Below are 18,886 nucleotides of genomic sequence, written 5' to 3'. Positions count from 1 at the left end.
TGAGATACTCAAACCATGTAATTTTTGATACATTAAATATTGATAATGTTGATTTATATTTAAATATATGTCAAAGGTCGGATAAGCAGGTAATTTGCTATTTTTCTGTGATATTTTATACCTTGAATCTGTAGCCCCTTTTACATTTGCATCCCACTAAATTGGCCGTTTGGTGTCCCAGGATAGGACTGAGGGTTTGGCTTTTCACACTTGACCACTCCTAACTGGGACAGTGAGCACTTTCACTCTTGCAAGGAGCCATCCCCGGGGTAAGGACTGTTCTACCTTCTACCGGTGATGTCATGACGCATCGAGCAATGGTGATCCTGCCCTAAATCCTGATCAATCTTATATTTGAACAAAATTAATCATGCCTAACTATAACATAATTAAGTTTTACGCACAGAACAGTACTAGCCCTTCAGCCCCTGTTGTTGTGCCGACCTATATAAGGGAACGTGGGAAAGTGCTAGCAATAAATAGCAATAGCAGACAATATTTAAATAGCATGGGAGAGTTGGTAGTGCTATAGCACACAATTTATAAAGATCATGCGAAAAAGCTACCAACTTTCCCACACTGTATAAATTGTACACTATTCTTATTTATTGCTATTTCCCCTCTCTTTCTCCCACTGAGACTTTCCCACGGCAAAGTTTATACTTCATTTTAATTTTTACTTCCTTCACGTTCCTGCCCTCACGCAAAAACTTGGGTCATTTCAATTCCACAATGCAATTACCCTTTCTACACTTGGCTGATTGCAATACTGGCATCTGCAGATGCCGGGGATTGTACTAGGCGTCGAGGTCGTCAATCCCCGGCATGAGATGACGTTGTCTGATGCCAGTGTTGAGCTGATTTTGCTTTCACATTGGATATGTTAAAGGCTGATTAACTCTAAATTCCTGGGATCACTTGCAAATGTGAAAGGGGCTTCTATTTTACCACTTCTTCCAAGTCCGATTCATTTCAACCTTTTTCACTTACGAACTTTTAGCATCATCTTAAAAGAATGCAGGAAGGTTTCTAATGAGCTGTGGATAGACCTGCATATTATTTTAAGTAATTTTAAAGGACAGAACTGAGTATTCATTAGGCCATTTCAGTTCGGGCTTCCGCCTGGAGACCGGCTAAGGGGCAGATCGAAAATCCGGAACTTACCATTTAGACAGCAGCCCAAAAAGGCTGCTCCATTGTCCCATTCACCACATAGCACCTTCCGGATCCCCGTGAAGGTGGGCCGACTGGTGCTGTACCACCACCCGTCATCAATATGCGGCAGAGCAATGGCCATCTTCCCTACCCATTATTCCCCCAAGCAGCTGAAACCGGTCTATTGTTCCCAGATCAGTTCCAGCTGCTTGGGGGATTAGGGCTAAGGAAGATGGCCATTGTCTGCCGCGTTCGAGCCACAGAGAGCGGCCCAGAAGACTGAAGTGGCCCGGTGTGGCCGCCCCGACGGTCCCTACTGCCCCGACTGCTCCTGCTGCCCTGAATGCTCCTGCCACCCCCATGGTCTCCAGTGCCCCAACTGCTTCCGCTGCCCCGACTGTTCCCACTTCCCCCCTGCTGCCCTGCCGGTCCCTGCTGCCCCAACTGCTCCTGCTGCCCCGAGGGGTCCCCGCCACCCCTGACTTGGAGGGAGAGGGGCGAGTGGGGAGATAGGTCGCCTAGTGCAGCTGCCAATTCAGATCGATCGGCGGGGGGCTATGCTGCGGAGATTACCCCTCTCAGAGAGGGGTTGGATTATGCGGCTCGGAGACCACCTCCACACCTTCAGAGAGGGAGGTCATTATACGTTTTGGCAGTTTCTCCGCCTTTACATCCTGACTTTTGGGCTATCTGAAATGGCTCATTGCTTTGGTTAGTAGATCAATCTCGATGGATAGATGTATTGCAATTCACAGTTCTTTAGAGTAAAGCTCAAATGACAAAGGAAGGGTGAAGTTCTTGTGGAGCAGCTATTTGGTGCCATAAGGTTGGAAAAGCCTTTGGAAAATTTCAGTTGGTCTAACGCAATTGTTTACAAACATTTTCTTTCCACTCACAATCCACCTTAAGTAATCCCTATGGCATAGGTGCTCTTTGATTAGGAAGGGATTACTTAAAGTGGGAGGTGAGTGGAAAGAAAAAGTTTGAAAACCACTGGTCTAATGGTCCCAAACATTTAATGTTTTGGCTGGAGCAGGTGCTAGTTGGCTCATTAATTAGGCTGGAATAATCATCTGCCTGCGTTTAGGGAACTTGAGTTGTTTAGGCAGCCTTTCTCAACATGATAGAAAATCCTCCTTTGCTGGGAAAAAGAACTTCTTTCAAAATTTCTTTGTTGTAGGTGGTTCAATATTTTGTAGTTTGGGCGGCACGGTTAGTGTAGCAATTAGTGCAATGCTGTTACATCATCAGCGATTGGAAACAGGGTTTGAATCCTGCGCTATCTGTAAGGAGTTTATACGTTCTCCCTCTGTCTGTGTGGGTTTCCTCCAAGTGCTCCAATTTCCGTACTGGGTTTTGGCTCAATTGTGGGCAGCACAGGTTCACTCAAATGGCCCCATTGAAGTGAGGCGGGTCCTTGGAGCTTGTCTCCTACAGGGAAGATGTCCTTGGTCAGAGTAACTAGGCTAGAGATTCCACTGTTTGGAACACATCTGTCCACATTCTTCTGCTTAGTGAATCAAATTCTCTATTGGGCTGTTATGCTGTTGTAGCATTGGGGCAACATACTTGTATTCATTGGGGTTATAGATAAATGAATGAAATCTGTAAGGATGAATTTACCTTTGTGTACAGTTTCATCAGTATGAGGGAAGGATGAATACTAGAGGCACACAGCTTTCCTTATAGGCTTTGTTTCAGAAGGTAGCCATAAGCTCTACTATACAGATGCAAATTCACAACAAAAATAGAGTGAAACATGAAAGTCTGAAGACGCAGTGATTGAAGTAAAAACACATCTGTTACAGTTCTTTGCTGGTGAGAGTTTGTGCCAAGGATTTTTGTTTTGAAGCAAAGTGATGTATACTTGAGTGTCTGAGTCTGAGTTCCTGTGTGTCCTGTTCTACAACTGGTCCATTTTGCTACTGAGGTTCAGGAAAAGTTGACGAGTTTTTCTAACAAACTGCACCCAACCACTTTGTCCTTGTAAGATACCTTTTCTCTGACTCCTAATACAACTTAATGATGAAAATAATTTTATGTATTGGAACAGGTTATAACTATTTTTGGTCTTTGTATAGATAAAAGGACTGACCCATTATCAAGGGCTTCAAGCAAGCAAGATACATTAAAGCATATTAAAAATCGAAGGCTGGCCAGACCCACAACTTCAGAGCAGATCTATTTGACTGTCAACGCCATCCAAAACTCCTCTGGATTTGAAGAAACAAAAATAAACTCTCTCGATAACATTTCATTTTCGGATGATTATAGTCAGCCACTATGTCATTTGAATGAGATGGAGAGAAGATGTATTGAAAAAGAGCACAAAGTCAAACAAAGTAACATTATTGAAAATCAAACTGCCTCAACAGCTGAGTATGTTGACGTCCAAACATTTCTTCCTGGTTTTGATTTTACAAAGCAAAAGCATAATGAGCAATATATTTTTCACCCTCTTAATTCAACGTATTTTGTGACAAAGCCAATGTCTAAACGATCAAAATCATCTTTGGGGTTTGCAAGCCCTGTCCAATTTATCAATGAGAAGAATAAGCCCCAAACTGCAATTGGAAACATGCCTAAGAAAAGCAAAGTGGCAAATGATTCAAAAGAAAGAAATGAACCCAAGAGTTTCCAGGTTCCAAATGCTACAATATCCTCAGCACCCGCAAAACTGAAATCACACCGTATAATTATTAACCCATTTCGAGATAAGAGTGGCTTCATTCTTTGGACATCAAAGCAACAAAAGGAATACCAAGAGAAAATAATTGCAGATCGTAACCAGAAAAAACGAGAACAGGAGAAGGGGTACGGCTAATTAGAAGGCATCGATAAAGGAAAGCAAAGCACTTGTATTTGGGCAAAATTTGCATAGCAGGTCAGAGACCCAGTGAATAGCTATGGGTCAAATAAATATTTTGCATGTTGCAAACCTAACAATATGCATGTCACTTAGCCTGTCTCTTCCTATGTATGTAAATCTTCATATTTTAAAAACGTATTTTTCAAAATAAAGAAGTCTCTAAAAGTTTGAAAGCACCATAGCATGTTATAAAAATATGGAATTATGGGATCATAACATGATCTTGAAATCAGATTCACCAATAATGGAAGCAAAGTTCACAGGTTACTGCTTATATTTAGAATTCTTACTTCATACAAACCAGCTAACATACCCAACATCCCAACTTAAATTTGTGAATCAATATATCAACTTACAGTTTCATGGTGACTATACAAAGACAGAAGCAAAATGTTGCACTTATGTTGTTCTCAAATACTAAAGTTATGTGGAAAAATTGATTGCACCTTTATGTCCATGGATCAAAGCTTATTTTCATCAGTCTAATATTAACATTAAATCGTTCTTTTGCAACATATAACCAAGATACAAGAATCTCAACTTGCAAATGATCATTTTGTAATACAGTACCCCACATTGAATCCTTTTAAGTTTTCAGTCAATCCAAAATTGGGGTTTCTAAAATGTGGCATCTTAAGGCAGCAAGGTTAGAATACCCGCTACCTCAATGCTGTTACAGTGCCAGCAACTGGAGTTTGACACCAGCGCAGTCTGTAAGTTTGTATGTTCTCCCCATGTCTGCATTGGTTTCCTCCAGGTGCTCCAGTTTCCTCCCACCATTCAAAAACATACCAGGGGGGATGTACGTTAATTGGGTGTATTTGGGTGGCATGGGCTCGTGGTCTGAAAGTGCCTGCTACCGTGCTGTATGTCTAAATTCAAAAATTTAACACCAGGTTATGCTGACAAAATCCTCCAATTTAAGTGTCATTTTTATATGTATTTCAATTGTTTTTTTTTTGCAATCAAGGAGGCCATTTCAGCCCAGTAAGCCTGTCAAGGGACATTCATTCCCATCTCCTCGCTCCAAGATTCTACAACTTTCCCATGCCCAATGGGCCATTAACAGGAACTTGATTTACCCACCAACACGTAGTTCTTTTGGGAGACGAAACCAAGCATCCAGAGTTAACCAACGGATGGCACAGATGGATCGATCAGAGCTGAAACGGACAGAAAACATCAAATGGCCTCCCCACCTCAAAGAAATAAAAATCAAATCCCCATGCTCCAGATTATATCCCATTGCCTCTAGTTATGAAACATTTTACCAAATGGCTGCATGTTCGGAAAAGCTCTATTGGCTTCTCGGATTTATGTCAAAACACAACGACTGCAGATACTGGAACCATGGAACAAGCCATAAGGAGCTGGAGGAACTCAGGAGTGAAACACTGAAGTCCGCAGATGTGATTGTAATAAAAACCCATCAAAATGCGGGATGAACTCAGTTGATCACATGGTGTTCATAGGGGGTAAAGATAAGTTACCCACATTTCAAACCTGACCCCTTAAAGGTACAATCAAAAAGCAATCATGTGTCTGAGTTAAAGACTGGGACAGAAAGAATGGGGAGGAAGGAAGTACAGACCATCAGCCAAAAGATGTTAATTGGATATGGTAAGAGGCAAGGGGAGAATTGATTTTGGTGCTGTGAAAGGAGACAGGGAAGAGAGAGAGAGAGCTGGAGAAAAGGAGACTGGAAAAAATGAGAGGCGGGAAGTGGGGGTTTAACGGAAACCAGAGAAGTCGATGTTAATACCATCTGCTTGGAGAGTACCCAGATGTAATATGAGGTGTTGAGCCTCCAATTTGCAGATGGTCTCAGTTTGGCAATGCATGAAACCAGACCATGTCAGCAATGGAATGGAAATGGGGAATTGAAATGGTTGGCCACTCTCTTGCGACAGAGCCAAGGTGCTCAACGAAGCAATCTCTCACTGAGTCAGGCAGCACCCATTCCTCCTAAGTAACATAAAAAACAAAGAATTTGGACTTGATTTGGATGGTGCACAAAAAAGATTTGTTATGATAGCCCTAGCTGTAGCAAAAAAATGTATTATGTCAACCTGGAAATTAGAAGATAACTTGAGAATAGAACAATGGTATATAGAAATGAATAAATGTATTCCACTAGAAAAAATAACATATAATTTAAGAAATAATATTGAAATATTTGAACAAATATAGGAGCCATACATGAAACACAATAGAGAAAACCTACCGGGAACATCGACCACCTAAAATAACGAAAGGAGAAGGAAATGAAAAGAATTGACTCAGTGGAATTTCTTGTTTATTTTTATTGAATGACAACATTGTTTGACTGGTTTAATGTATCTTAGGTTTTGTACTTTAAATGAATGGGGGGGGAGGTAGGGAGGGTGGGATGGGAGGAGGGGGGGGAGAAAATGACACTGTATATATTTGAAAAGGAAAATGTATGTATCTTGGTCAGTGTGGTTTATAGTGTGAAAAATAAAAAATTTAAAAAAAAAACAAGAGAGGCAGAGGCGGGTGAGCCTCTACACTGAATGCACTCGGGCCCGCATCACCACACATATCACCAAAGAAACCATTACAGGTCCTTGAGCAATACCAGTTTTGCCTCCCCCAACCACCCCACCCCACCCCCACTAGCCCCACCAAAAAGGGGCCATAAAATCCAGCACGTAAAAGAAAAAGGCAAAAGATTTTTAATTTTTGAATAATGACAGCGACAGAGTGTGAAGTTGTCTGGGACTTCTGTGACCTCATGTGGTGTCACAACAACAACCTTGAACTCAATGCTAGCAAAATCAGAGATGATTTCCAGAAGGAAATCAGGAGAATACAAACTTGTCCTCATCGAGGGGTCAGCAGTGAAGAGAGTCAAGAACTTCAAATTCCTGAGTGTAAGCATCTCTGAGGATCTGTCCTGGGGCCACCATGTCGATGCATCATGAAGAAGGCTCACCAGTGGTTATACTTTGTGAGGAGTTTGAAGAGATTCAGTACGGCACCAAAGACTCTCAAAAATTTCTACAGGTGTACTGTGGAGAGCATTCTGCCAGGTTGCATGGTTGGTATCCAGGTGCAAATGGGTTAGGACAAGAGAAAAACTCCAGAGTTGTTAACTTGGCCTGTGACATCACAGGCACCAGTCTTCACTCCATCGAGGACATCTACAAGAAGCAATGCCTTAAGAAAGCAGCAAAAAAAAAAAAAAATCCATCATCCAGTCAGTCTCTTCACTCTGCTACGATCAGGCAGGAGATACAGAAGCCTGAAGACAAGCACTCAGCAGCACAGGGGCAGCTTCTTCTCTTCTGCCATCAGATTCCTGAATGGACAATGAACCAGATGTAAGGCACGAAAATCTGCAGATGCTGTGGATGAAATAAAACAAAATGCTGGAGAAACTCAGTGGGTTGAACAGTGTACTTTATATAGCAAAGGTAAAGGGCTCAAACCTGTACTTTGGTTATGTATCTTTAACTTTGCTACATACAGTTTGACCTGCTGAGTTTCTCCAGCATTTTGTTTTTCCTTCAACCAGGCACTACCTCTCTTTGACATTTTCTTGGACTATTTCATTTATTTTGAAATGTGGCTTATAGGTAGGGTGGCCAGATGTCCAGTTTTAAGCCGGACAGTCCGGCTTTTGAGTAATCCATCCTCCAGTGCCACCCTGAGCCAGACGTTAATTTGTCCTCCAATTGGGGGTGTCAGGGCAGAAAGGGAATACTTACCGTTAAATGAGCATTTAAGGAGAAGTTGCATATGTGTATGGAAGGGAAAGAAATGGAGGGTTACGGGTTGAGTGTAGGTCAGTGGGGTTAGGTGGGAGAAAGTGTTCGGCATGGACCAAGTTGGCCTGTTTCTATGCTGTCGTATGGTTACAAATGCGGCGTCCCAGGGTCTGTAGGCCACGCGCAGCCACGTTTCTAGCGTCACTCCCATCGGAGGGAGGGGGAAGTGACGTGAATGGCCCCGGTACTCCCATCCATTGCGTGGGCGCCAGCCAGCACTAGCACATGCGCGCAAGAAGACACATGGCCTACTTTATATAGCAAAGGTGAAGGGCTCAAACCGGGACGCTGCACTTAACATAGTAAGTCCTCCCCCACCATTCTCTCTCCCCCCGCCAAGAGTTTTCAAACGTTGACCCTGCACGTTGCTCCATTTTGGAAATTTGGAAATGGCCACTCTATAGTTTGCACCTTGATGCTGTCAGCAAAACAACTAATGGATGGCTGGATGGACAGATAGAAAATTACAGCACAGTACAGACCCTTCGGCCCCATTCAACCCTACTGGACATTCTGAACCTTCCCTACAGGCATTTCGTGACATGTTCATGGCAATAAATTCTGAATCCTTCATCCACCGTTGTAATTTCCAGGCCGTTCGTCCATGGGACCGACCGCCCACCGCGTCCTCTTCCCGCAAAAGGCTCAGAGCCGCTGGCGCTCTCACCAGGCCTCCGTGACCCCACACACCTTCTGCCGCCGTCTCAGGCAAGCGCCGGGCAGCCTGCGGGGTCCTGCGTGGTAAACAGGAGACACGTGGTGAGGAAGTGCTGTCAATGGCGGAGCGCAGTGATGATGCGGCAGGTGAGAGGGGGGGGGGGGCGGAAAGAGAGGGAGAGGGGGGCAGGACACGGCCAACTAGCCGGCGCCGCCGCCGAAGACCCCGCTCCCCGATCGGCTGCTCACCCGCCTCTGCCTCTCTGCTTCGCAGGAGTCTAGCGACGACGCGGAGGAGGTGTCGCTCTTTGACGCTGAGGACGAGGGGCCGCGAAGACCGAAGAAAAAGAAGATCCGGTAACGTGTGTGGGGTGGGAGGGGAGGGGGTTGTGTGGGGTGGGAGGGGGTTTGGGGAGAGGAGGGGTTTGTGTAGGGTGGGAGGGTAGGGAAGGGGGTGTGTGAGGTGGGAGGGGGTGTGTGAGGTGGGAGGGGGTGTGTGAGGTGGGAGGGGGTTTGGTGAGAGGATGGGTTTGTGTGGGGTGGGAGGGGAGGGGAGGGGGTTGTGTGGGGTGGGAGGGGAGGGGAGGGGAGGGGAGGGGGTTGTGTGGGGTGGGAGGGGAGGGGAGGGGAGGGGGTTGTGTGGGGTGGGAGGGGAGTGGAGGGGGTTGTGTAGGGTGGGAAGGGAGGGGAGGGGGTTGTGTGGGGTGGGAAGGGAGGGGAGGGGGTTGTGTGGGAGGGGAGGGGGTTGTGTGGGGTGGGAGGGGAGGGGGTTGTGTGGGGTGGGAGGGGAGGGGGTTGTGTGGGGTGGGAGGGGGTTTGGGGAGAGGAGGGGTTTGTGTAGGGTGGGTGGGTAGGGGAGGGGGTGTGTGAGGTGGGAGGGGGTGTGTGAGGTGGGAGGGGGTGTGTGAGATGGGAGGGGGTGTGTGAGGTGGGAGGGGGTGTGTGAGGTGGGAGGGGGTGTGTGAGATGGGAGGGGGTGTGTGAGGTGGGAGGGGGTGTGTGTGGGAGGGGAGGGGGTGTGTGAGATGGGAGGGGAGGGGGTGTGTGAGGTGGGAGGGGAGGGGGTGTGGGAGGGGAGGGGGTGTGTGAGGTGGGAGGGGGTGTGTGAGGTGGGAGGGGGTGTGTGAGGTGGGAGGGGGTGTGTGTGGTGGGAGGGGGTGTGTGTGAGGTGGGAGGGGAGGGGGTGTGTGAGGTGGGAGGGGGTGCGTGAGGTGGGGAGGGGGTGCGTGAGGTGGGAGGGGGTGCGTGAGGTGGGAGGGGGTGCGTGAGGTGGGAGGGGGTGCGTGAGGTGGGAGGGGGTGCGTGAGGTGGGAGGGGGTGCGTGAGGTGGGAGGGGGTGCGTGAGGTGGGAGGGGGTTGCGTGGGGTGGGTGGGGGTTGCGTGGGGTGGGAGGGGGTTGCGTGGGGTGGGAGGGGGTTGCGTGGGGTGGGAGGGGGTTGCGTGGGGTGGGAGGGGGTTGCGTGGGGTGGGAGGGGGTTGCGTGGGGTGGGAGGGGGTTGCGTGGGGTGGGAGGGGGTTGCGTGGGGTGGGAGGGGGTTGCGTGGGGTGGGAGGGGGTTTGTGTGGGGTGGGAGAGGGTTGTGTGGGGTGGGAGGGGGTTTGGTGAGAGGATAGGTTTGTGTGGGGTGGGAGGGGGTTTGGGGAGAGGAGGGGTTTGTGTAGGGTGGGAGGATAGGGGAGCGGTTTGTGTGGGGTGGGAGGGGAGGGGAGGGGGTTGTGTGGGGTGGGATGGGAGGGGATTGTGTGGGGGGGGGAGGGGAGGGGAGGGGGATGTGTGGGGTGGGAGGGAAGGGGAGGGGGTTGTGTGGGGTGGGAGGGGAGGGGAGGGGGTTGTGTGGGGTGGGAAGGGAAGGGAGGGGATGTGTGGGATGGGAGGGGAGGGGGTTGTGTGGGGTGGGAGGGGAGGGGTTTGTGTGGGGTGAGAGGGGAGGGGGTTGTGTGGGGTGGGAGGGGAGGGGGTTGTGTGGGGTGGGAGGCGGTTTGGGGAGAGGAGGGGTTTGTGTAGGGTGGGAGAGGAGGGGTTTGTGTAGGGTGGGAGGGGGTGTGTGAGGTGGGAGGGGGTGTGTGAGGTGGGAGGGGGTGTGTGAGGTGGGAGGGGGTGTGTGAGGTTTGCGAGGGGGTGTGTGAGGTGGGGAGGGGGTGTGTGAGGTGGGGAGGGGGTGTGAGGTGGAAGGGGGTGTGTGAGGTGGAAGGGGGTGTGTGAGGTGGGAGGGGGTGTGTGAGGTGGGAGGGGGTGTGTGAGGTGGGAGGGGGTGTGTGAGGTGGGAGGGGGTGTGTGAGGTGGGAGGGGGTTTGGTGAGAGGATGGGTTTGTGTGGGGTGGGAGGGGAGGGGAGGGGGTTGTGTGGGGTGGGAGGGGAGGGGGATGTGTGAGGTGGGAGGGGAGGGGAGGGGAGGGGAGGGGGTTGAGTGGGGTGGGAGGGGAGTGGAGGGGGTTGTGTGGGGTGGGAAGGGAGGGGAGGGGGTTGTGTGGGGTGGGAGGGGAGGGTGTTGTGTGGGAGGGGAGGGGGTTGTGTTGTGTGGGAGGGGAGGGGGTTGTGTTGTGTGGGAGGGGAGGGGGTTGTGTGGGGTGGGAGGGGAGGGGGTTGTGTGGGGTGGGAGGGGGTTTGGGGAGAGGAGGGGTTTGTGTAGGGTGGGTGGGTAGGGGAGGGGGTGTGTGAGGTGGGAGGGGGTGTGTGAGGTGGGAGGGGGTGTGTGAGATGGGAGGGGGTGTGTGAGGTGGGAGGGGGTGTGTGAGGTGGGAGGGGAGGGGGTGTGTGAGATGGGAGGGGAGGGGATGTGGGAGGGGAGGGGGTGTGGGAGGGGAGGGGGTGTGGGAGGGGAGGGGGTGTGTGAGGTGGGAGGGGGTGTGTGAGGTGGGAGGGGGTGTGTGAGGTGGGAGGGGGTGTGTGAGGTGGGAGGGGGTGTGTGAGGTGGGAGGGGGTGTGTGAGGTGGGAGGGGGTGTGTGAGGTGGGAGGGGGTGTGTGAGGTGGGAGGGGGTGTGTGAGGTGGGAGGGGGTGTGTGAGGTGGGAGGGGGTGTGTGAGGTGGGAGGGGGTGTGTGAGGTGGGAGGGGGTGTGTGAGGTGGGAGGGGGTGTGTGAGGTGGGAGGGGGTGTGTGAGGTGGGAGGGGGTGTGTGAGGTGGGAGGGGGTGTGTGAGGTGGGAGGGGAGGGGGTGTGTGAGATGGGAGGGGGTGTGTGAGATGGGAGGGGGTGTGTGAGATGGGAGGGGGTGTGTGAGATGGGAGGGGGTGTGTGAGGTGGGAGGGGGTGTGTGAGGTGGGAGGGGGTGTGTGAGGTGGGAGGGAGGGGGTGTGTGAGGTGGGAGGGGAGGGGGTGTGTGAGGTGGGAGGGGAGGGGGGTGTGTGAGGTGGGAGGGGAGGGGGTGTGTGAGGTGGGAGGGGAGGGGGTGTGGGAGGGGAGGGGGTGTGGGAGGGGGAGGGGGTGTGGGAGGGGAGGGGGTGTGGGGAGAGGAGGGGGTTGTGTGGGAGGGGAGGGGGTGTGTGAGGTGGGAGAGGAGGGAGTGGAGGGGGTTGAGTGGGGAGAGGAGGGGGTTTGCGTGGAGTGGGAGGGGGTTTGCGTGGGGTGGGAGGGGGTTTGCGTGGGGTGGGAGGGGGTTTGCGTGGGGTGGGAGGGGGTTTGCGTGGGGTGGGAGGGGGTTTGCGTGGGGTGGGAGGGGGTTTGCGTGGGGTGGGAGGGGGTTTGCGTGGGGTGGGAGGGGGTTTGCGTGGGGTGGGAGGGGGTTTGCGTGGGGTGGGAGGGGGTTTGCGTGGGGTGGGAGGGGGTTTGCGTGGGGTGGGAGGGGGTTTGCGTGGGGTGGGAGGGGGTTTGCGTGGGGTGGGAGGGGGTTTGCGTGGGGTGGGAGGGGGTTTGCGTGGGGTGGGAGGGGGTTTGCGTGGGGTGGGAGGGGGTTTGCGTGGGGTGGGAGGGGGTTGTGTGGGGTGGGAGGGGGTTTGGGGTGAGGAGGGGTTTGTGTAGGGTGGGAGGATAGGGGAGGGGTTTGTGTGGGGTGGGAGGGGTTTGTGTGGGGTGGGAGGGGGTTGTGTGGGGTGGGAGGGGGTTGTGTGGGGTGGGAGGGGGTTGTGTGGGGTGGGAGGGGGTTGTGTGGGGTGGGAAGGGGTTTGTGTGGGGTGGGTGAGGGTTGTGTGGGGTGGGAGGGGGTTTGGTGAGAGGATGGGTTTGTGTGGGGTGGGAGGGGGTTTGGGGAGAGGAGGGGTTTGTGTAGGGTGGGAGGATAGGGGAGGGGTTTGTGTGGGGTGGGAGGGGAGGGGAGGGGGATGTGTGGGGTGGGAGGGGAGGGGAGGGGGTTGTGTGGGGTGGGAGGGGAGGGGAGGGGAGGGGGTTGTGTGGGGTGGGAGGGGAGGGGGTTGTGTGGGGTGGGAGGGGAGGGGGTTGTGTGGGGTGGGAGGGGAGGGGGTTATGTGGGGTGGGAGGGGAGGGGGTTGTGTGGGGTGGGAGGGGAGGGGGTTGTGTGGGGTGGGAGGGGGTTTGGGGAGAGGAGGGGTTTGTGTAGGGTGGGAGGGGGTGTGTGAGGTGGGAGGGGGTGCGTGAGGTGGGAGGGGGTGCGTGAGGTGGGGAGGGGGTGCGTGAGGTGGGGAGGGGGTGCGTGAGGTGGGGAGGGGGTGCGTGAGGTGGGGAGGGGGTGCGTGAGGTGGGGAGGGGGTGCGTGAGGTGGGAGGGGGTGCGTGAGGTGGGAGGGGGTGCGTGAGGTGGGAGGGGGTGCGTGAGGTGGGAGGGGGTGCGTGAGGTGGGAGGGGGTGCGTGAGGTGGGAGGGGGTGCGTGAGGTGGGAGGGGGTGCGTGAGGTGGGAGGGGGTGCGTGAGGTGGGAGGGGGTGCGTGAGGTGGGAGGGGGTGCGTGAGGTGGGAGGGGGTGCGTGAGGTGGGAGGGGGTGCGTGAGGTGGGAGGGGGTGCGTGAGGTGGGAGGGGGTGCGTGAGGTGGGAGGGGGTGCGTGAGGTGGGAGGGGGTGCGTGAGGTGGGAGGGGGTGCGTGAGGTGGGAGGGGGTGCGTGAGGTGGGAGGGGGTGCGTGAGGTGGGAGGGGGTGCGTGAGGTGGGAGGGGGTGCGTGAGGTGGGAGGGGGTGCGTGAGGTGGGAGGGGGTGCGTGAGGTGGGAGGGGGTGCGTGAGGTGGGAGGGGGTGCGTGAGGTGGGAGGGGGTGCGTGAGGTGGGAGGGGGTGCGTGAGGTGGGAGGGGGTGCGTGAGGTGGGAGGGGGTGCGTGAGGTGGGAGGGGGTGCGTGAGGTGGGAGGGGAGGGGGTGTGGGAGGGGAGGTGGTGTGGGAGGGGAGGGGGTGTGGGAGGGGAGGGGGTGTGGGAGGGGAGGGGGTGTGGGAGGGGAGGGGGTGTGGGAGGGGAGGGGGTGTGGGAGGGGAGGGGGTGTGGGAGGGGAGGGGGTGTGGGAGGGGAGGGGGTGTGGGAGGGGAGGGGGTGTGGGGAGAGGAGGGGCTTGTGTGGGAGGGGAGGGGGTGTGTGAGGTGGGAGAGTGGGAGTGGAGGGGGTTGAGTGGGGAGAGGAGGGGGTTTGCGTGGGGTGGGAGGGGGTTTGCGTGGGGTGGGAGTGGGTTTGCGTGGGGTGGGAGGGGGTTTGCGTGGGGTGGGAGGGGGTTTGCGTGGGGTGGGAGGGGGTTTGCGTGGGGTGGGAGGGGGTTTGCGTGGGGTGGGAGGGGGTTTGCGTGGGGTGGGAGGGGGTTTGCGTGGGGTGGGAGGGGGTTTGCGTGGGGTGGGAGGGGGTTTGCGTGGGGTGGGAGGGGGTTTGCGTGGGGTGGGAGGGGGTTTGCGTGGGGTGGGAGGGGGTTTGCGTGGGGTGGGAGGGGGTTTGCGTGGGGTGGGAGGGGGTTTGCGTGGGGTGGGAGGGGGTTTGCGTGGGGTGGGAGGGGGTTTGCGTGGGGTGGGAGGGGGTTTGCGTGGGGTGGGAGGGGGTTTGCGTGGGGTGGGAGGGGGTTTGCGTGGGGTGGGAGGGGGTTTGCGTGGGGTGGGAGGGGGTTTGCGTGGGGTGGGAGGGCGTTTGCGTGGGGTGGGAGGGGGTTTGCGTGGGGTGGGAGGGGGTTTGCGTGGGGTGGGAGGGGGTTTGCGTGGGGTGGGAGGGGGTTTGCGTGGGGTGGGAGGGGGTTTGCGTGGGGTGGGAGGGGGTTTGCGTGGGGTGGGAGGGGGTTTGCGTGGGGTGGGAGGGGGTTTGCGTGGGGTGGGAGGGGGTTTGCGTGGGGTGGGAGGGGGTTTGCGTGGGGTGGGAGGGGGTTTGCGTGGGGTGGGAGGGGGTTTGCGTGGGGTGGGAGGGGGTGTGCGTGGGGTGGGAGGGGGTGTGCGTGGGGTGGGAGGGGGTGTGCGTGGGGTGGGAGGGGGTGTGCGTGGGGTGGGAGGGGGTTTGCGTGGGGTGGGAGGGGGTTTGCGTGGGGTGGGAGGGGTTTGCGTGGGGTGGGAGGATAGGGGAGGGGTTTGTGTGGGGTGGGAGGGGTTTGTGTGGGGTGGGAGGGGGTTGTGTGGGGTGGGAGGGAGTTGTGTGGGGTGGGAGGGGGTTGTGTGGGGTGGGAGGGGGTTGTGTGGGGTGGGAAGGGGTTTGTGTGGGGTGGGTGAGGGTTGTGTGGGGTGGGAGGGGGTTTGGTGAGAGGATGGGTTTGTGTGGGGTGGGAGGGGGTTTGGGGAGAGGAGGGGTTTGTGTAGGGTGGGAGGATAGGGGAGGGGTTTGTGTGGGGTGGGAGGGGAGGGGAGGGGTTTGTGTGGGGTGGGAGCGGAGGGGAGGGGGATGTGTGGGGTGGGAGGGGAGGGGAGGGGGTTGTGTGGGGTGGGAGGGGAGGGGAGGGGAGGGGGTTGTGTGGGGTGGGAGGGGAGGGGGTTGTGTGGGGTGGGAGGGGAGGGGGTTGTGTGGGGTGGGAGGGGAGGGGGTTGTGTGGGGTGGGAGGGGAGGGGGTTGTGTGGGGTGGGAGGGGAGGGGGTTGTGTGGGGTGGGAGGGGGTTTGGGGAGAGGAGGGGTTTGTGTAGGGTGGGAGGGGGTGTGTGAGGTGGGAGGGGTGCGTGAGGTGGGAGGGGGTGCGTGAGGTGGGGAGGGGGTGCGTGAGGTGGGGAGGGGGTGCGTGAGGTGGGGAGGGGGTGCGTGAGGTGGGGAGGGGGTGCGTGAGGTGGGGAGGGGGTGCGTGAGGTGGGGAGGGGGTGCGTGAGGTGGGAGGGGGTGCGTGAGGTGGGAGGGGGTGCGTGAGGTGGGAGGGGGTGCGTGAGGTGGGAGGGGGTGCGTGAGGTGGGAGGGGGTGCGTGAGGTGGGAGGGGGTGCGTGAGGTGGGAGGGGGTGCGTGAGGTGGGAGGGGGTGCGTGAGGTGGGAGGGGGTGCGTGAGGTGGGAGGGGGTGCGTGAGGTGGGAGGGGGTGCGTGAGGTGGGAGGGGGTGCGTGAGGTGGGAGGGGGTGCGTGAGGTGGGAGGGGGTGCGTGAGGTGGGAGGGGGTGCGTGAGGTGGGAGGGGGTGCGTGAGGTGGGAGGGGGTGCGTGAGGTGGGAGGGGGTGCATGAGGTGGGAGGGGGTGCGTGAGGTGGGAGGGGGTGCGTGAGGTGGGAGGGGGTTTGGTGAGAGGATGGGTTTGTGTGGGGTGGGAGGGGAGGGGAGGGGGTTGTGTGGGGTGGGAGGGGAGGGGAGGGGGTTGTGTGGGGTGGGAGGGGAGGGGGTTGTGTGGGGTGGGAGGGGAGGGGGTTGTGTGGGGTGGGAGGGGAGGGGGTTGTGTGGGGTGGGAGGGGAGGGGGTTGTGTGGGGTGGGAGGGGAGGGGGTTGTGTGGGGTGGGAGGGGGTTTGGGTAGAGGAGGGGTTTGTGTAGGGTGGGAGGGGGTGTGTGAGGTGGGAGGGGGTTTGGGGAGAGGAGGGGTTTGTGTAGGGTGGGTGGGTAGGGGAGGGGGTGTGTGAGGTGGGAGGGGGTGTGTGAGGTGGGAGGGGGTGTGTGAGATGGGAGGGGGTGTGTGAGGTGGGAGGGGGTGTGTGAGGTGGGAGGGGAGGGGGTGTGTGAGATGGGAGGGGAGGGGATGTGGGAGGGGAGGGGGTGTGGGAGGGGAGGGGGTGTGGGAGGGGAGGGGGTGTGTGAGGTGGGAGGGGGTGTGTGAGGTGGGAGGGGGTGTGTGAGGTGGGAGGGGGTGTGTGAGGTGGGAGGGGGTGTGTGAGGTGGGAGGGGGTGTGTGAGGTGGGAGGGGGTGTGTGAGGTGGGAGGGGGTGTGTGAGGTGGGAGGGGGTGTGTGAGGTGGGAGGGGGTGTGTGAGGTGGGAGGGGGTGTGTGAGGTGGGAGGGGGTGTGTGAGGTGGGAGGGGGTGTGTGAGGTGGGAGGGGGTGTGTGAGGTGGGAGGGGGTGTGTGAGGTGGGAGGGGGTGTGTGAGGTGGGAGGGGGTGTGTGAGGTGGGAGGGGGTGTGTGAGGTGGGAGGGGAGGGGGTGTGTGAGATGGGAGGGGGTGTGTGAGATGGGAGGGGGTGTGTGAGATGGGAGGGGGTGTGTGAGATGGGAGGGGGTGTGTGAGGTGGGAGGGGGTGTGTGAGGTGGGAGGGGGTGTGTGAGGTGGGAGGGGAGGGGGTGTGTGAGGTGGGAGGGGAGGGGGTGTGTGAGGTGGGAGGGGAGGGGGTGTGTGAGGTGGGAGGGGAGGGGGTGTGGGAGGTGGGAGGGGAGGGGGTGTGGGAGGGGAGGGGGTGTGGGAGGGGAGGGGATGTGGGAGGGGAGGGGGTGTGGGGAGAGGAGGGGGTTGTGTGGGAGGGGAGGGGGTGTGTGAGGTGGGAGAGGAGGGAGTGGAGGGGGTTGAGTGGGGAGAGGAGGGGGTTTGCGTGGAGTGGGAGGGGGTTTGCGTGGGGTGGGAGGGGGTTTGCGTGGGGTGGGAGGGGGTTTGCGTGGGGTGGGAGGGGGTTTGCGTGGGGTGGGAGGGGGTTTGCGTGGGGTGGGAGGGGGTTTGCGTGGGGTGGGAGGGGGTTTGCGTGGGGTGGGAGGGGGTTTGCGTGGGGTGGGAGGGGGTTTGCGTGGGGTGGGAGGGGGTTTGCGTGGGGTGGGAGGGGGTTTGCGTGGGGTGGGAGGGGGTTTGCGTGGGGTGGGAGGGGGTTTGCGTGGGGTGGGAGGGGGTTTGCGTGGGGTGGGAGGGGGTTTGCGTGGGGTGGGAGGGGGTTTGCGTGGGGTGGGAGGGGGTTGTGTGGGGTGGGAGGGGGTTTGGGGTGAGGAGGGGTTTGTGTAGGGTGGGAGGATAGGGGAGGGGTTTGTGTGGGGTGGGAGGGGTTTGTGTGGGGTGGGAGGGGGTTGTGTGGGGTGGGAGGGGGTTGTGTGGGGTGGGAGGGGGTTGTGTGGGGTGGGAGGGGGTTGTGTGGGGTGGGAGGGGGTTGTGTGGGGTGGGAAGGGGTTTGTGTGGGGTGGGTGAGGGTTGTGTGGGGTGGGAGGGGGTTTGGTGAGAGGATGGGTTTGTGTGGGGTGGGAGGGGGTTTGGGGAGAGGAGGGGTTTGTGTAGGGTGGGAGTGTTAGGAATTAAAGTACCTTTAAAGAAATTGCTCGAGACAAAAATTGAGAACAAAGAACATTTATTACTACAACAATGCAAAGTTGGGTGCTTCCCCTTACCCTGGGAATACACACACATACTGGGGCTCACCCAACTTTTATACAGTCAATTTCAGTATCAGAATGCCCTCCCCCTTACATTCTTCTGCCCCCTGGATGGGTTTGGCATAGGTAATTCTTCCTGCCTACGTGCAGTTTCAGTACACTTGGAGGACCAGGGGGGGTATCCTGTCGGTGTCCCTTCATGTCATTGTCCTTATTCACACCTTCCTGATTCTCTGGGCTACAGTCTCTTGATATGCAGAGTTGACTCATTCTATCTAGGGTTGGCTAATTTCATATGTATAAATCTGTGTATGGTTAGCTAATTAGAAATGTATGACTTGGTACTTCTGTCCAGGGCTAGGAGACCCTTATCTGATCCAGACTACCTCAACTTCCTACATTCTATTGTACCTTACCATTCCTTATCTTAGTCCTATGGTCTTGTCACAAAGGATAGAAGATTCTTATGTTAATCGTGCTGACTCTGCTTTCCTGCATCCTAAGCCCCAAACTTATCCTGTTTGAACTGGTTTCAGCCATTTTACTGATGAACTTTAGTTTCTTCCATGTTCATAATTTTAGGTCAATTTTCCCATCTCTCACAATCCTCACTTTTCTTTTAGATCAGTAATACTGATCTTTCACCATGATCAGTGTTACTGATCTTTGGTTACTAGTGTCAGTGTGACTGATCCCCCCCCCCCCTTCCTCACTTTTCTTTTAGATCAGTAACACTGATCTTTCAAGTGTAAGGTGTAGTTTTACCCAGCTGGTCAATAACCGAATTGTAATGTCTGTGTAAAGTCTTTAGGTAGGGGAGCACCATGAAGGTCAGGGGAGTGAGTCCAGCTGCTTATTAGGGTTTGGAGTATCAGGCTCCAGTTCTCAGTAAAGAGTCTAGTC

The 18,886-nt window shown here is 56.2% G+C and overlaps 2 protein-coding genes and 1 long non-coding RNA gene across 6 annotated transcripts in view; 2 read left to right on the top strand and 1 right to left on the bottom strand.

Moving 5' to 3' along the window:
- Positions 1–4,197, top strand: part of fbxw10 (F-box and WD repeat domain containing 10) — a 49,022-nt gene extending 44,825 nt beyond the window's left edge. For all 4 annotated transcript variants that reach the window (XM_069929558.1, XM_069929557.1, XM_069929556.1 and 1 more), the window contains one exon: positions 3,237–4,197. In XM_069929558.1, coding sequence (XP_069785659.1) covers positions 3,237–3,979 — 743 coding nt within the window. In that variant the 3' untranslated portion in view covers positions 3,980–4,197. The remainder of the gene's footprint in view (positions 1–3,236) is intronic.
- The window catches only part of LOC138759346 (uncharacterized), a 49,020-nt gene extending 40,069 nt beyond the window's left edge, over positions 1–8,951 (bottom strand). Inside the window, exons 1-3 of the long non-coding RNA XR_011354798.1 lie at positions 8,722–8,951; positions 8,344–8,549; positions 5,111–5,187 (exon numbers count right to left, since the gene is read on the bottom strand). This is a non-coding gene — a long non-coding RNA (uncharacterized lncRNA). The remainder of the gene's footprint in view (positions 1–5,110; positions 5,188–8,343; positions 8,550–8,721) is intronic.
- LOC138759345 (Golgi apparatus membrane protein TVP23 homolog B-like) overlaps positions 8,521–18,886 on the top strand; it is a 35,727-nt gene continuing 25,361 nt past the window's right edge. The window contains exons 1-2 of the mRNA XM_069929566.1: positions 8,521–8,619; positions 8,747–8,829. Of these exons, the coding sequence (XP_069785667.1) occupies positions 8,608–8,619; positions 8,747–8,829 (95 nt within the window). The 5' untranslated portion in view covers positions 8,521–8,607. The remainder of the gene's footprint in view (positions 8,620–8,746; positions 8,830–18,886) is intronic.

This window comes from Narcine bancroftii, chromosome 3, assembly GCF_036971445.1.
Source record: "Narcine bancroftii isolate sNarBan1 chromosome 3, sNarBan1.hap1, whole genome shotgun sequence".
Lineage (NCBI taxonomy): Eukaryota > Metazoa > Chordata > Chondrichthyes > Torpediniformes > Narcinidae > Narcine > Narcine bancroftii.
The sequence above is the reverse complement of the archived record's forward strand: the minus strand, read 5'-3'. Positions and strand labels throughout refer to the sequence as shown.